Here is an 18,561-nt window from a genome sequence, read left to right as displayed (position 1 = left end):
TTGTCCAGTTGGTACAAATTCATAATGAATAAGCCCCTTAATATCAAAAAAAGGTTAGCAACACTCATGCATAAAATCACACTCATAGAAACATAGAAGATGACGGCAGAAAAGGGCTACAGCCCATCAAGTCTGCCCACTCTGCTTACCCACCCCTTGTCTATGCCCTAATACATGCATAAAGGATTAGAATAGTACCATATACGCACAAGCAGATTCTATAAGTGTCACATAAAAATGCACACAGTAAAAAATTGGCGCTGAATGTTTTTCTGTAAAGGGTGCATGTAAGGGTTATTACCAAGATGTTACGAGAATACTATGAAAGTCTTTCCTTCAGTGACCAGGTTCAATTTATTGTTTGACAACAGCCTGAAAGCAGAAGAAGGATTTGAAAGAAAAAAGCCAACATCTTTACACACTCAGTTACCCTTACGCTGGCGCCAGATAGGAACTAGGCTCTTAAGCTGTATTTCCATTTTAAGGAATGGTGGTTTTCTTGGCCACAAAATTTCTCTCTTTCCTAATTTTTGTAAGGCTTCTCAGCAAGGGCAAAAGTTGTTTTTGGCTGAACAGCAGAAGGTCATTTCCTCAGGGGCAAAGTAACATGGTAAATGGCGGTAGCTAAAGACAATATGTCCCAGCCAGTTCTAAAGAACCCTTCCTTTTGTGATTTCTATGTAAGTGTTTGCTGAGATATGAAAATGGCAACCGTGTAAGCAGGGCAGGAAAATATCTACTGTTTCTCTGAACAAGACTTACTTTGAGCTTCTTCTGAAAATGTATGAGCTAAATCCAATTAGACCAGAAATAGAGGAAGACCAAAGGGTCATTTCGTGAATAAATAAAGGAAGTTAGAAGTAGAAATAGCTATTGCTGTTTTGCTTAACAACATTAATATCAGCTCCAAGTCGTATTTGGGGAAAGCTAGTGGATTGCAGGTCCTGGGGAGTCAGGGAAGAAACTTTAGCATCTTACAACTTCTCAGGCTAATATTATGGAATAAATAGCTTTTTGGGGATATTTGATGCTACCTCAGTGGCTTTTCAATTCATAGTACACCCCCCAATACCTCCACCGTAGACTATTCCAGGGACTTTACCTTCTCTCAGGTGATCCCGAGTGTTGCTCCTTGGCTGACAGGGCTTACCAGCCCTTTCCTGCCTGAGTCTGAGTGCATTACTTCCATAGCAGAGCCAGACCTGTCTAGGCCTGTTAGATAGGAGACCTACACAAGCATCCCAGTACTGAACCAATGTCAGTGTTAGACATGTTGGGGCCCAGGGCAGAAATTTGCAAGGGAGCTGTGGTGCTTGGGGCACCTTCTAGCATGGGGTCCAGGTCAAATGCCTTTTTTGTACACCCCAATACCTGCTCTGACTACAACACAGCTTGAGCCATGAGACTAGCTAGCCCAAGAGTAAAATAACTCAACATACTGAGCCACTGGAATCGACTGTCCCCGCAGATTAGATCCCTTGAAGGATTCTTCAACTTTAGAAAAACATTAAAAACATTCCTGTTCAACAACTCCCCCGACCATGACTGATAGATTACAAAGAAATGTATATTGATTCAAGATCCTTGATATGTGTCGAATTAGGGAAAAAACTTGTACTGTAACTATGGAAAATTGTAACCTGTTAACTGTATATTGTGTATGTTGACCTGTAACCCTCCTGGGTTCTTTGGGAAGGATGGGCTAGATAATGAATTAAGTAAATAAATGAATAATCATGCAGAAGGAATTGGGATGATAAACTGTTAATCAACCATCTGAAGGTATGAACTCCTGTCTTCAACAGTTCATGCCTCAATAAATTAGTCTATAAGGTATCACCAGCTAGACTAACACAGGCCCAGATTCAGGAATGGTGTTCCAATGTAGGCACTGGGAAAAGTCTGCAGTAGCAGCCAAGAAAGCAAACAAGATGCTAGGAATTATTAGAAAAGGGATGGTAAACAAGACTAAGAATGTTAGAATGCCTCTGTATTGCTCAATAGTGTATCCTCACCTGGAATATTGCGCTGAATTCTGATCTCTTTATCTCAAAAAAGATATAGCGGCACTAGAAACGGTTCAAAGAAGAGCAACCAAGATGGTAAAGGGGATGGAACTCCTCTCGTATGAGGAAAGACTAAAGAGGTTAGGGCTCTTCAGCTTGGAAAAGAGACGGCTGAGGGGAGATATGATCGAGGTCTACAAAATCTTGAGTGGTGTAGAATGGGTACAAGTGGATCGATTTTTTTGCTGCAGCAAGATTTACAAAGACTAGGGGGCACTCAATTAAGTTACAGAGTAATACTTTTAAAACCAATAGGAGGAAATATTTTTTCACTCAGAGAATAGTTAAAATCTGGAATGTGTTGCCATGGAATGGTAGCATGGAATGCTGTTACTATTTGGGTTTTTGTCAACCTTCTTGCGACTCGAGCAGCGAAACTTGACCACTCCATCTCCAACCTGCTGACGGCAACGGGCGACCTCAAAACATTTCGAAAAGAAATCAAAACCCTGCTATTCAAAAAATTTATCCAGATACCTTAACCCTCCCTCTCTTCCCTCTTCTCCCTGGTAAATTCCCCTCCCAAAGCCTCCACTTTGGTAATCTCTTCCTCCTCAAAATACCAACCAAGAATACAGATCCCTAAAATGTAATGTAATCTTATTTGTAATCTATTTGTAATATTACCTAGAAATGTCCAGTCATTTTACTATCCAATTTGCAAGTTCTCCTGGAAATTATCCAGCTATCGTACCTCTTTTGTAACCAAAAAACAATTGTAACGTTACTGGAAATGTCCAGTTAGCTCTTTTGTAATCCGCCTTGAACTACAAGGTATAGGCAGAATAGAAGTCACTAATGTAACATAGAAACATAGAAAATGATGGCAGAAAAGGGCTATAGCCCACCAAGTCTGCCCATTCCAAGTATCCGCCCCCCTGAATTCACTCCCCTAAAGATCCCACGTGAGCATCCCATTTGCTCTTAAAATCCGTCACGCTGTTGGCCTCAATCACCTGCAGTGGGAGCCTGTTCCACTGATCCACCACTCTTTCGGTGAAGAAGTACTTTCTGGAGTCTCCATGAAACTTCCCTCCCCTGATTTTCAGCGGATGTCCTCTGGTGGTCGAGGGTCCCCTGAGACAGAAGATATCATCATCTGACTCGATGCGACCCGTGATGTACTTAAACATTTCAATCATGTCTCCCCTCTCTCTTCGTTCTTCAAGTGAGTACAGCCGCAACTTCTTTAGTCTTTCTTCATACGTTAGGTCCTTTAGCCCCAAGACCATCCTGGTGGCCATTCGCTGAACCAACTCGATCCTCAGCACGTCCTTACGGTAGTGTGGTCTCCAGAATTGAACACAGTACTCCATGTGAGGCCTCACCATGGATCTGTACAGCGGCATAATGACTTCAGGTCTCCTGCTGACAAAACCTCTACGGATACAACCCATCATTTGTCTTGCCTTGGAGGAAGCCTTCTCCACTTGATTGGCAGCCTTCATGTCTTCACTAATGATCACCCCTAGATCACGTTCCGCCGTGGTCCTAACCAAGGTCTCACCATTTAGTGTATAAGTTCTGCGTGGGTTTCTCTTACCCAGGAGCTTTACCTTGCATTTTTTAGCATTGAAGCCTAGCTGCCAAGTCGTTGACCATCGTTCCATCAGCATTAGGTCCTGTGTCATATTATCAGGTAACAAGCTTTTGCTTACTATATTGCAAATTTTGGCGGCGTCGGCGAACAGTGATACCTTTCCCCTAAGTCCTTGCGTCATGTCTCTTATGAATAAGTTGAAAAGAATCGGGCCCAAGACTGAGCCCTGCGGCACTCCACTAAGCACGCTCAACGCTTCTGACGGGGTACCGTTCACCACCACCCTCTGTAGTCTACAGTTCAGCCAGTCCCCAACCCATGTAGTTAGAGTGTCTCCCAATCCTATTGATTTCAGCTTGTTCAATAACCTTCGGTGTGGGACGCTATCAAAGGCTTTACTGAAGTCCAAATATACCACGTCCAGTGACTCTCCGGCATCCAGTTGTCTAGTAACCCAGTCAAAAAAGCTAATAATGTAATGTACTTGTGACTTGGATTGGCCTCCATGAACACAGGATACTGGACTAGATGGACCATTGGTCTGACCCAGTAAGGCTATTCTTAGGTTCTTATGTTCTTAAGTGCTGTTCTATAGAGAGCGCTCTGGGCATAGCACACTTTCTAGAATTAGCGCGTAGATCAAATTTCCATGCCCCTCTTTGGGTGTGAAGATTTACACCAGCTGAAATCTGGTAGAAATCCTGGAATGCAAGTTTGACACACAACGCCTGTATACTTTAACACTACTCCTAAATATTTGGAATGCCCTGACTCACCTATGCCTCTCTCAAGGTCACATCTCCTTATGGGTTGGGTGTGATGCATTATAGAACAGCACGTAGGCAAATGCACGCGTAACTCCAAATCAGTGTCAATTAACTCTAGTTAGAATCAATAAATAGCATCCAGTTGACTAATTAGTTTATGCAGCATCTAGCCTCCATGTCCAAATTTAAATGACCTACCGGTATATAGAATCCAGAAGTAAATGGCTAATTTTAAATTTCCTTTATATATCTATAAAGCAGCGGTCTCAATCACACGGCCCGCGGGCCGCATGCAGCTCTTCAGGTGCTATTTTGCGGCCCGCAGCCTGGAAACGATCAAAACAGCATTTCTCTTCCCCCTTCTCTTCCTTTTGGAGCAGCAGTGTGTCTGGCCAGCTCAGTCGATCATTCCGTTCAAAGCCACGGGTTGGCGGCTCCTCGCGCTATCCACTCCTGCATCAGAAGCCTCTCTGACGTCACAACATCACAACGCGGTTTTGAACGGAACAATCAACTGAGCCGGCCAGACCGCTGCTGCACCACAAGGAAGAGAACGGAAGGGGAGGGGAAAGAGAAATGCTTCGGTTGCATAGGAAAGGGGGAAGGGAAATGCTGCTGCTGCTGCTGCTGCTGCTGCTGTACAGGGAGAGGGAGGGAAAGGGGAAGAGAAATGCTTCTGCTGCACAGGAAAGGGGGAAGGAAATGCTGCTTCTGTTGCTGCTGCACCCAATTGGGGAAAGAGAGGGAAGGAAGACAAGGGAGAGGAGAGGAACAAGAGAAGCCAAGTTCGTGGGAGGGAGGTAAGGAAAGGAGATATCAGACCATGGAGGGGGAGGGAGAGATGCCAGGGCATGGGGTAAGGGAAGGAGACAGATGCCAGACCAGGGGAAAGGAAGGAAGAAGGGAGGGAGACAAAGGAAGGAAAGAGATACCAGACCATGGAAATAGGACGGAAGAAGAGAGAGATAGGAAGGGAAGATAAGACATGGAAACGTAGATTTTGAAAAGAAAGCAGAAAAATTGAACATTAAGTTAATGCCAAAGATGGATGCAAGACAGAAAGTGAAGACAGAGAGAAAAACAGTCAAAGGACAAGAAGGCCCTGGAACCATAGTTGAAAGCACAGAAAAATAAAGTCACCAGACAACAAAGGTAGGGAAAATGATTTTATTTTCAATATAGTGATTGAAATGTGTCAGTTTTGAGAAAGAAAAGATATTAAACTTTAAATGTGAGGGCTGCAGAAAAAATATTTAATGTCTTATTAAAGAAATGACAATTTTGCATAAGGTAAAACTCTTTATAGTTTATATATCTTTCCTTTTAACTGATGAACTTTTTGGGTTTGTTTTTTTTAATTTCTTTATACTACCTTGGAAAGTTGACTAACACGGCCACCACACCATTTCACCCTATGTACTTAAAATGAACAAAAGTCTAAATCATAAATTTCAAGGAAACAGCTGGGCAGGGACCTAACCAGAAGGAAGCTGTATCTCTCCTGAGACATTAAAGGAGAGATTTGGCTAATTTGTGTCTTGTAAAAGGCTGCTTCTGTGTGAGCTGGGCTGCCTGCCTGCCTGCCTTTGCTCACTTATCAGTCTGTGTTGCTTTGCATCGTCAACAAGCTCTGGTCACCCAGCCAGACAGCGTACCAGTAAACATACCAGTGAGGTACTATACAAAATGAGAACAGGTGCACAAGCTCGGCTTAAGTGTTCTCATGGTTGGTAGGACGGCATCCATAAGAGCCAGCTTTCTGGGTGCTAGTGAGTATCGAGCAAGCTCCATTGTGACCACAGAGGGGTAGCTTGTTTTACATTTGGCACCAAAAATCATTTTGAAACGGCTGCATCATTTAAATGCATAATACTGGAAATAAGAAGGTTTGTTGGCCTTCTTTCCCATTCAGATCTTTATGCAAAATATTGTAAAGAATGCAAAACTATTTCTACTGTTATTTCTCTTTGCAAGTCCCCACCCCATGTTCATTCAGCTCCCATGGGGCGACCCCTGTGCACAACCGCTAACATTTTCTTTGTTCTGTTCCACTTAACTTCCAGTTGGCAACCTCCAAAAGTGCAGCTTTGCAAGAGCTATTTCCAGTTCTGCTCCTTGCTCATCCACTAGATATCACTGTAAAACACTACCTTGCCGAGTACTCCTTCAGCAGAGCTTGTAGCTGTAGGAGCAGTGGCTAGATCAGTAATTATCCAGTTTCTTGCTCAAAACAGCACAGAATTAGCCCGCGGACTTTATCGAGAGATGCTTTTTTTGTCACAGAAAATGGTTTTAGCAGAATTATTTTTAATAACTGTATTTATTAAGGTTTTAAAAATCATGTAGACATTTTGTCATATTATAACAAAATAACATTGCAACAGGCCAGCTGGGGTGCAATTAACTTGTATCCAAGAAAAGAGCAGAATGCATACAATACAGCTGACATCACCAGTGAAAACTGTGTATTTCTAATACAAAAACCTGTGTTAATCCTTTACCAGAGGTTCCCATGTATGTGCATTTCACATCCCATGGAAACCCAAATATTTCAGACCATTCTTTCTTTGTTGGCTTGTTTGGGGAATAGGATAAAAGAGAGTGTTCAAAATGTTGTCAGCTAGCCAGCTCCGACTCTTGGCTTCTTGAATGCCAGCCCATTCCAAAATTGGCTCCTGCCTTGTTTATTGGCTAGAACTAAGATGCCAGAGGCCCTGCTGTTAATGTGTTTCCTTTCCCAGCATTTCAGCAACTAAACTGTCAAACACAATGACCTTACGTGTTTCTGTTAGACAATGCCTGAGAATTGTGAGTGTTACTGTTGTACTCTGTTCAGCACCAATGGCACTTTAGTTCATGGGTCAGGTACTAAAGTTTCCAAGTTTATTTAAAATTTGGTATACCGCATAATCAAGCTTCTAGGCAGTGTACATTGCAATAAAATACATAAATTATAGTTAACAATGACAAATATGGACGGTACAGGGAGTTTATTGTATGACAAAGCAGTATAATTTTGAACGTACATAAACAGAAGGATAAAAGGGAAGAACTACAATCGTAAAGGGGGGAAAAAACCCAAAAGGAAGGGGAGAAAAGTATTGGGTCTTCCAATTAACCTGAAAAGGACATTCATGTTCCAAATGCGTCGTTAAATAGAAAGGTTTTCATTTTGGACTTAAAATGGATTAAGGTAGGTTCTTCTCGTAAATAACTTGGTAGGGAATTCCAGAGAGAGGGGGCTGTAACCGAAACGATATTGGAACGCAAAGCGTTAATGTGACTCAGAGACGGAATAACAAGAAAGTTCTGACCGACAGAGCGAAGGGACCTGAGGGGAGAGTAAGGAATAAGACGATAGAAGTATTTTTGCACGACAACACTGATTGGATTGTGGAAGGAAAGTTTGCTATCAAGAATTACGCCAAGTAGTTTAAGTTGAAGGAACAATTTGGACCGTGGAGGATTTGAATTTAATAGGACTAAGCAGTGATAGTCTATGTTTAGTAGGAAAAATTATGAGTTTTGTTATATTGATGTTTAAAGATAGCATATTAATGTTTAACCAGGCTCTGATTTTTTTTTTTTTTTTTATAATTTCTGAAAACCAAAATACGGTAAGCCAAGACTGTGGGGGCAGAGAAGAACCGTAAGGCCCATGAACGCATTTTGAATAGATATAGTACACCACAGTGGATCTCTGACTTTGTTTTCACTTGGTCAAGTGCTTAGTCTAGGCTTACCAAAGCTCCAGGAAGCATAGTAATTGTATGCTGTCTCCAACAGTGGCCATCCAAGTCCTAAGGAAATGGCAAGATCCCAGCAGAGTAATAGATTCCAAGCAGCTTATCCCAGGAATAAGCAATGGATTTTCCCCAATCAGCTTTTTCTGAGCAGTATTTTCAACAGGAAAATTTTTTTACCGCCTGTGTTTCCAGAATCTTTTGGTCAGTTGCTGTTATCCATATGGTTTTTGTATACAAATGTACTGAACATCATGGATCCCTGAAGAAGAAGTATTTTTCGAAACACGGACCATGTCAGGTCCGTACTATTTAATATCAAGGACTAATTCTGGATATAAAACTTTTTATTGACTTTAATAAAAATTCCTGTATCTTGTATATTTCATGCAGTTCTTTTTTGGTTTTATTATGAACTTTTTTCCCAGGAATTTGTCCAAACCTTTTTTAAACCCTGCTATGCTCATTTCTTTTATTACATTCTCTGGCAACAAATTCCAGAGCTTAATTATATGTTGAGTGAAGAAACAATTTCTCCAATTTGTTCTAAATGCAGTACTTAAGAATACAGAAGGTGCCTCTCACAGCGAGAGGTACGTCCTGTAGGCAGTCAGCTGACACCGGCACCTCTTCTCCTCCTCAGCGTCTCGCAGCACACATGGAATCTCAGGCGGCCCATTGGTGCGCTGTAGCACACAGTTTACCATACACTGTATTGAGTCTTGGGAGGAGAGCCAGGCTTTCACCTGCTTCCTGACGTAGAGGCAATCTGAAGTTAGATGTAGCCCCCTTTGGGAGAAAATTCCAGAGCGAGTATCACATCGTACAATTTCTTTTGATGAGTACAGATAGTGATAATCCATGAGAGGACTTCAGAGGTCTCAAAAGTGTGTAAAATTGTCTGTGGTATCTGAAGATTATCTGAAGATTGGGGGTTGGCCAACGTAAAGCTGACTTTTTCAAAAGGATGCCGGGGTGATCTAGGAAATTACAGAGCAGTAAACTGATGTCAGTGCTGTGGAAAATGATAGAAACTATTATAAAGAATAAAATTACCAAACGCATCGAGAAACATGGTTTAATGGGACAGAGTCAGCAGGGATTCAGCCAAGGGAAATCTTGCCTCACCAAATTGCTTCATTTCTTGGAAGGAGTGAATAAACTTGTGAATAAAGGTCAGCCATTTGATAATAGTTTATCTAGTTTGTCAGAAAGCTTTTGGCAAATTCCCATATGAGAGACTTCTGAGAAAATTAAAATGTCATGGGATAAGAGCCAATGTTCTGTTGTGGGCTGAGAACTAGAAAACAGAAGGTAGGGTTAAAAGGCCATTTTTCTCAATAGAGATAGGTGAATGATGGAGTGCGGCAGGGATCTGGTGCTATTTAACGTATTTATAAGTGATTTGGAAATGGGAATGATAAATGAGGTGATTAAATGACTCCCTGCCGCATCTTCTAAGAGATGACTACCTGGCAGCTATGCCTCTATGAATCTCCTTAAGATGCTCTTGGCTGTAGCTAGTTTACATTTGAGCCATCTTCCTAAAATATTCTTTGAATTCTTCAGTAAGCGTTCTCACTCACCACATGAATATACACAAACGCTCAAGCATTTGAGGGATGTTCAGATTCCACCCGAGTAGCATAACTCATATATAACTCATAATAAGTTTAAAACATTTTAACTTAGCTTGTATGCGGTTAATACAAGCTAAGTTATAAACTATATTTTATTGAAACTTTATATATAAATTGTCAAAAATGCCAAGCTGGGACTAATGATGATCTCTGCCACCTTGAGTTATGCTACTCGGGTGGATACAAATACTTGAGCATTTGTGTATATTCAGTTTTGGTAATGTAGCTAGTTTAGACATAGAGAAGGTGTTTGACAGCCTTTCTTGGAAACATCTGTTTTGGGGCCCTGGACCCACTATCCTGTTGTTTTCATGTAAGTAATGTGCCACTAATAAGTTTGTTAATTGTTCCCCATTTAAATTTTTTAATTGTCAAACGCTTAGAATTTATGATTAGTGTTTTATCAAATTTTAATAAAAGTTGAAACTTGGTCTAGCAGGAGAATTCATGGATAGATCCAAAGAGGGTCTTAGTTTATCTGATATTTATTCCTACAGAGTTCTTTCTGTCTTGTTTCCGTAGTGTCCAGCTTTCGCATCCGTAACTGACCACTTAAAGACATCAATGGCCTACATTACAGGCCCTTAAATTTTAAGTTAGGTGTCGCTCAGCACATGTGACTGATATGCAATGGGTGCCTATTTTTAGGTGCCCAGTGGCGTAATAAGGGTGAGCTGTGCCCGTGGTGGTGGTGTTTTTTCTCCCCCCCCCTCTTCCCCATCGCACCCCCCTTCCCCCATACCTTTTTAACTTCTCTGATGTGAGCTGCATACCCATGTCTATGTTGGCTCGCCCTTTGACGTCACTTCCTAGGCGCAGGTCCTGGAAGTGACGTCAGAGAGAGCACCAATGCTGACGCGGACAGCAACCTTACACCGGGGATTGCCCCCTCACCCCCACTACTACGGCACTGTAGGTACCTATCATTTTAGGCACCAATTACAGATTCTGGCCCGTAGTGTCAGCCATCACACAATACTCAGTGGATTGGGATTATGGGAGTCAGCTGTTAGGAGATCAAATAATTCTTTTATAGCAAAATGTGCCTAAAGCCACAATGCAATTTTATGTATTTATTGCCATATTGATGGTCAAAAAAGCAATTTTGAAATATTGGGCTGGGGAAAAAGCCCCACTATTACAATATTGGATCCAGCAAATGAGGAATTTGAACACCATGAAATTCACTCAATAGCAGGCAGTCACAAAGAAGAGAAACAATGTTAAAAAAAAGCAGCTCTGGCAAAAGCTCTTAGAAACTATTGCTCCCCAAATTGTAAAGTAATAATCCTATCATGTTTGCTATTAACATATCAAATGCTCCTTGGCGTATTTAGAATTCTGACCTAGTTCCAAGAGGAAGGAGAGGCCTGGCAGAACAGAAGGTCTTGTGTGAAGCATCCAGGATAGGTGGCTTCGTTACGCTTGTATTTGGTTACAGTATATCGGATGACATATTATTGTTATTTTTTTCTTTTGAAACTGTTATGATGACAGTTCTTTGTTGCGTGTGCAAAAATAAAAAATGCAAATGGCACAAAACTATTCAAAGCTGTGAAATTGCACTCAGACTGTGAAAAATTGCAGGTAGATCTTAGGAAATTGGAAGACTGGGCATCCAAATGGCAGATGAAATTTAATGGGGACAAATGCAAAGTGATGCACATTGGGAAGAATAAGCCAAATCTACATTAGAAGTCACTACCCATGAAAAAGATCTAGGTGCCAGATTCAGTAATTAGCACCCAAAGTCAGGCGCCATTAAAATCTGCGCTGGACACAGATTCACTTAGCACTAAGCAGCCTTGATAGAATAGCTCTTAAGCACTGATTCCTGCACCCATCTTTGGTCTCGAGGACTTACACCTGCTGAAACCTGGTGCTAAAATTCATGTATTCTATAAGTTCCAAGGAGTATCAGTAAGTCACAGTTCAAGGTTTATCCAATGGAAGAAGCTAAATTTCCTGGAGGTCCAGTGGGACGATGAGGGCAGGAGTGAAACCCACTTGCCCCTGCCCCTAGTGGCTGCTCTTCAAAATGGCTCCTATGATCTCTCACAGCAGCCTGGCATGCTCCTGGCTTTCTTGTGAACAGGATTGCGAATGGGAGGGGGGGGGGAGGGAAGGGAAAGAGGAGGGCAGATGAATGTGGAACTGCACAGTCACTGCTGTTGAGTAATATTTAGTCGACCCTTGATTAGTTGCATAGCAAAGGTGAGAAACTCCCAAAGTGGGGGCAGTAGCACCCCTCTATGCCCTCCTCTGTATCCCCTGCCCCTTCTCTGCCCCCTCCACTCCTCACGCCACACTCACACCCTCCCTTCCCCATACCTCTTTTAAATCTTTGCCAGCACGAGCAGTTACTCTAGCCTGCTGCTTGCGCCAGCATTGGCTTTCTTCTTTCGTCACGTCCTGACCTTGTGACCTGGAAGTGATTTCAGAGGGGAGCCAGGCCAATGTGAGCATCAGGCTGGAAAAGTTGCTCACACTGGTGAAGATTTAATGAGGTGGGAGGGAAGGAGGGCACGAGCATAGCATGGGGGGTAGAGAGGTGCCGGTGCTCCCACCAAAACAGCGGGGGGCGGAGGGGGGTCCACCCCTCTGTCCCCCCTTACTACACCACTGTCCTTGATACTCTGAAACAAGACCCTTATTGGGTCTTTTAATAAAGATTGCTTTTCACATCCATTCCTGAGGTCAACATATTATCTTCTTCTGGTACTAAAAATAGATACTAGATCAGGCATGCAGTGCTAAATGTACTCACACAGCAGTCCTGAAATGTTCTAGTCTTTTTATTACACACCTTCACAGCTAATTGACTTTAGCCAACAGTGCATTGTGCTGTTTGGGGAGGAACCTGCATATAAGAGGAGATATTTACTGATTGATTGATATCCTTCCGTTCATATAGTGGTTCTCAAACCTGTCCGGGACCCCAGCCAGTTGGGTTTCCAAGATATCCCTAACAAATATATATATGAGAAAGATTTGCATATAATTTTATTTGAATTTGTATATCTGACATTTTATGTATGTTTACTTTGTAATCTGCCTTCTTGATAGGCGGAATAGAAATTCTTAAAATAAATAAATACGTAATGGAGGTAGGAGGCATGCAAATCTGGCTCATGCATATTCATTAGGGATATCTTGAAAATTCGACAGACTGGGGATCCCCCAGGACAGGTTTGAGAACCACTGATACAGGAGACACCCAAACCAACATTATAACATAATATACTGTATGTTACAATGTTAAATATCGTGCTGGGCCACTTTGATCTTTATCATGTAACTGTGTAATACTTTCTAACCAGACAATTCTTTGATGTTCTCACATAGGGCTCTCGCATTTGTCGCCCATGGTGCTGGGGAACACTGTGGCCGCTATGATGAGTTGGCTCAGATGCTTACAGGACTTAACTTTTTCGTGTTTGCTCATGACCACGGTGAGTATTTTTCCGACAAGAAAGTGGGGTTTCAATTGTGCTCTTTGTTTTTTTTTCTGACAAACACCAGCCAGTGATAGCTTTCTGTGCTCCAGAAAAGCAGTTTTTCTATATTGTTATAAATGTATGTCACACCCTCAGCAGGAAAGGAAAGAAGAAAATGCACACTAGTTGCTTCATATAATTGTGAGTACGGTATTCTAATGTAGACGTGTTTTGAATTTAAAATGATTTTCCAAGTCCATTGGTACATCAGTGGCACTTCCATGATATTAAATGGTGAGAGCCTATTCTGAGTGGCTAGATTCCATTATAGAATAATAGAATAGTCTACTGTAGTATCAGGGTGCCCAAAGGTCCACTAGCCAAAGGCCTGGCGTAACTGTAGGCACCTAAAGATGGCAGGAACACATCACTTACAGTATCCTATACGTCAAGCTTTCTGAACCCTTCCTGGGGGCACACCAAGATCCATCGGCTTTTCTGGATATCCACAATGAAAATGCATGAGCTATATTTCCATAGCAAGGAGGAAATTCATGCCAGTCTATTTCATATGGTCATTTGAAATCATTGATGAACAAATCTTTTGAGTTTATAGGAACAAAGCTTTGGAGTGATCTTCCAACTGCACTAAGAAAAGTTAAGAGGTGACAGGCTCCGAAGTAATCTAAGGAAATACTTTTTTTACGGAAAGGGTGGTAGATGCGTGGAACAGTCTCCCAGAAGAGGTGGTGGAGACAAGAGACTGTCTGAATTCAAAAGGGCCTGGGAAAGGCATGTGGGATCTCTCGGAGAGAGAAAGAGATAATGGTTACTGTGGATGGGCAGACTGGATGGGCCATTTGGCCTTTATCTGCCATCATGTTTCTCTGTTTCTATAACCATAAAGCTCTATGACATTACAATGCAGGTGTAAAGAGCCGTAACCAATAGGGAGAGGAGGAGATAGTGGATGTTGCAGATGGGCCATTTGGCCTTTATCTGCCATCATGTTTCTATGTTTCTTATTATGGGGTCCTTTTACTAAGGCGTGCTAACCGAGTTAGTGTGCGCTAAATCGGTTAGCACGCCTTAGAAGTCTCATGACTATGGCGGTATAGAAGAATAAAGTTATTATTATTATTTAGTAAAAGGACCCCTATATCTTTAGAAAATTGTTAAAACCTTTTTATTTTTAATGATTGTTAAATGAATAAATTTGTATGGACACAGTATTTTTTAAAATTGTTGTTATCCATCTAGAATAGCGTGGAATATAAATAAAAAGACTAGAATAGATTTAATTGTAGATATCCTGAAAACCTATTGGGACTTGGTGTGACCTGTGGACTGGGTTGAGAAGTACTGCTGTAAGTTATACATGTAGGTTAGAGCAGTGGTTGCCAATTGGGTTTTCAGGATAGCCCTAATGAATATGCATGGAGCAGATTTGCATGCCTGGCACTTCCATTATATGCAAATCTCTCTCATGCATATTCATTAGGGCTAGCCTGAAAACCCGATTGGCCTGGTGGTCCTCCAGGACAGGGTTGGGAACCACTGGGCTAGAGCTTCTCACATTTCTACCCTATGCCACTTACTTTTCACCACTGCAGAAGAGCTTACAGTAGGTGTCCCTCTTGCATAAGCCCACTATTGAATTCAGCTCAAGTTGGTTTGTTGTTCATTTAAGATTTTTCATGGTTTTCATCCAAGATGTTTTTCTTCTGTTTACATCTCCAGTTGAGACTTTGTTCTGTTAGATGTGGCCATCTTAACAAACTCCGTCTCGCTTCTACTCCAGCTTTTGTCTATTTGTAAACAGATGTGGATTTCTTTCTTTTGGAATTTAGTCCAGAAGATGATTACTGGAGCCTTAGAAAAAGGTTAAAGACCTAGTTGTTTACTAAAGGCCCTTATACTAAAGCTTAGCACTTGATAATAGCCTCTTGGTGAGGCCCTAAGCTATATAAAGCTTAGAAGACCCTTGTTAATTAGTTACACCATATTATATACTCTACAAACAATACGTAAATGGAATTTTTAAAATAATTTTAGCATCCATTGATATATACTGTATAATGCTGACAAAATTAGTAATTTGGATCACTTTTGTTAGTATAAGTACTGATGAACTTGTTTGCAAAATCAGAAAACTGATTAACCTGAAGACAGAAAATTTATGCTTAAAATATTCCCTAAATTCATTATTTATTTATTCATTTTTCTCTACTGTTCTCCCAGGAGAGCTCAGAATGGTTTATATGAATTTATTCAGGTACTCAAGCCTTTCTCCCTGTCTCTCTCAGCAGGCTCACAATCTATCTAATGTACCTGGGGCAATGGGGGGGATTAAATGACTTACCCAGGGTCACAAGGAGCAGTGTGGGTTTGAGCCCAAAACCCCAGGGTGTTGAGGCAGTAGTTTTAACCACTGTGCCACTCTCTCCCCTATTCAGCCATTTTAAAAGTACAGATGAAATTAATTCCACCATTTTATGTGATTTAAAGCCACATAAAATGTTGAGCCCCCCCCCCCCCCAATTCTCTGAACATTCCTGAGGCCCTAAGCTGTAGCATATTTAGCTTATAGGTAAATCTGGCACAGAAACTAAGCTTTGGCGAAAGGGCCTCTAAGTATCTTTTTCACTTTGTATCTATTGCTTGTTATTTTGAATTTTCTTTTATTGTAAACTGTTTTGAGCTTCTTATACGGGAAGTCTCTAAAACTGGATATTATTATTAAGTGCTAGTATTTTGTACATTTACATGTACAAGGGGTGCTCAGGTACAGAATTGCCTCATGGGATGAGAAGAGGACCTTCACTGCTCCATCAGTGATTGGCTATTGCTAGCCCTGCACGATGCATCTGTCTATGTCTGACATCCCCTGAGAAATAGCCATGATCGGGGCACAGTTTTAGGATTAGACCTGAACTATGAGTCGACTGGAAGAATTCTGGGCCTATAAATAGAAAAGAGAGTGAGAGTTTGTCTGTTAAATGACAGAGCTGAAGCATATGATGGTAGTGTTTAACCTTAAGGAGAGCTGCCTGCTATTGACACCTAGGCAAACAATCAGCCTTACAGCCCTCTCTCAATTTTTAGGACCACTCCAATAATCATGATCACACCAACATTATTTTTCCAGAATAATCTGGGTAAATATGTTATTTGGAAATTGTCCACCCTTTGTGCTTGTAGAACATAAGAATTGCCATACTGGGACAGACTGAAGCTCCATCAAGCCCAGTATCCTATTTCCAGCAGTGGCCAACCCAGGCCCCAAGTACCAGGCAGAAATCCAAAGAGTAGCAACATTCCAGAGCTGAGATTGTGATGTCATAATGCCTCATTCCACCAATGTCTAAGAGCCAAACTCATCAGTGATGTCACAATGGCTTGATTGGCCTATACTTGACTCATATAAGAATTGCTATACTGGGACAGACCGAAGGTCCATCAAGCCCAGTATCCTGTTTCCAGCAGTGGCCAATCCAGGCCCCAAGTACCAGGCAGAAATCCAAAGAGTAGCAACATTCCAGAGCCGAGATTGTGATGTCATAATTCCTCATTCCACCAATGTCTAAGAGCCAACCAACCTAGTTTAAGCCGACTGCTTTCATTACGTTCTTCGCCAATGAATTCCAGAGTTTAATTACATGTTGAGTGAAGAAATATTTTCTCTGGTTTGTTTTAAATCTACTACTTAGTAGCTTCATCGCATGCCTTCTAGTCCTTGTATTTTTGGAAAGAGTAAACAAGCAATTCACATCTACCCTTTCCACTCAGTATTTTATAAACCTTTATCATATCACCCTTGAGCCATCTCTTTTCCAAGCTGAAGAGCCCTAGCCGCTTTAGCCTCTCGTCATAGGGAAATCACCCTTCTCTATACCTTTTCTAATTCTGCTACATCTTTTTTGAGATACGGCTGCCACAATTGTATACAGTATTCTGAAGTGCGGCATTATAATATTTTCATCTTTGTACCTCTGGTTATTTCGTTGAGTTTCTGTTGTTGTTTAGGGTTTATTGTTTTGCTTTGACTGCAGTTGTTCTTTGCTGCCCCCTGACAACTGCTGCCCTGGGCAACTGCTTGGTCCTGCCTAATGGTTGGGCTACCCCTGGGTAACATTAGAACATTATTATTACATTAAAATAGCCACCAGTCAACTTGAGTAGTAAATTTCAATATAAAATAGAAAAAACTTGCTAAGCAGCTGTTAGAAAAGTAATTTTTGTCTTTAACGCATGAATGAGATATTGCTGAGATGCTCCTGTTTAATATTAGAAAGGAAATGCTACCATCCTTTACTGTCTTTGAAAGGGCATCTTTTCCTAATGTCTGAATGAATCACAAACAGATTTTAATTCAAACATGGACAAGAAGCACGTATACACGACAAACACATTGTATATGAATGGCAGGTTCCGTCTGATTCTTTCACACAGTGGCCAGCCTTATCTGCTTCAAGTGTCAGGGCACTTTTCAAAGACCTAAATATAATGCTAAATATTGTTTTATCCTCTCAGGCGCTAATATTGCTGGTCTGAATTTAATGACATGCCAACACCAGATAGCTTCAAAGCAGACTTGAATCAACCTGGCACATCTGCAGGGCTGGAAATGGATTCTATATTTAAACAAACTGAGAAAGCACCCCGAGCGATTAGCATCTTTTATCAACAGCGTGCAGCCCTAAGCATCCGCAAGAGACTGCCTGAGCACTGTCACAGTCGCACAGCTTGGCGGAAGGAAGACAGCAGTTCTCTGGCTTCAATCTTTGAACAACTAGCCCCATAATTACTTGTTTGGTGGTAATTGATAAGAAGAACTGCATCTTGCAGAGATTTAGTCAGTAATTCTCCCAAGAGAAAATATTCTGTTCTGAGGCCAGAGCAAACCCTGGAAAGCACATTTGTGAGGAAGAATGGTGGTTGACTGACAAACCGGCAAAAACCTAACAGGGTGGCCAGTATGAAGCCATCTTTGGGGGACTGTTTTTGCTTCTCTCGAGGTTTACTTTTGCCCTCGCAATGTCTATTAGTGACTTCAGACTGCAGCAGGCTTCTATGCATTTAACCAGAGCAAGATTAAGGCATAGGCAAACCAAGTATGTACCTAAGGTCCAAATATTATGCTAATTTAATGGCTCCCAAGATGGCCATTCAGCTGCTGCCAGAAAGATGAGTGAAGGGAGCGAGAGCTACTGCCCCTGCCCACAGAGATCTCGTATGTTCTCTTTCCCCCCACCCCTCCACCAATTATTCTCCAGTTGGTGGGAAGAAGGGGATGATTTTATACAGAGTGCTTAAAGTCAGGTGCCTAACTTAGGGCTACCAGATGTCCGGATGGCTTTTCAAAACC

The 18,561-nt window shown here is 41.6% G+C and overlaps 1 protein-coding gene across 7 annotated transcripts in view; it reads left to right on the top strand.

Annotated features, from left to right (window-relative positions):
- The window catches only part of MGLL (monoglyceride lipase), a 103,051-nt gene that overhangs the window by 40,893 nt on the left and 43,597 nt on the right, over positions 1-18,561 (top strand). For all 7 annotated transcript variants that reach the window (XM_033926454.1, XM_033926458.1, XM_033926453.1 and 4 more), the window contains exon 3: positions 13,102-13,208. In XM_033926454.1, the coding sequence (XP_033782345.1) occupies positions 13,102-13,208 (107 nt within the window). The remainder of the gene's footprint in view (positions 1-13,101; positions 13,209-18,561) is intronic.

Source organism: Geotrypetes seraphini, chromosome 17 (genome assembly GCF_902459505.1).
Source record: "Geotrypetes seraphini chromosome 17, aGeoSer1.1, whole genome shotgun sequence".
Lineage (NCBI taxonomy): Eukaryota > Metazoa > Chordata > Amphibia > Gymnophiona > Dermophiidae > Geotrypetes > Geotrypetes seraphini.
Note: the sequence above shows the minus strand (reverse complement) of the source record. Positions and strands in the feature narration are given on the sequence as shown.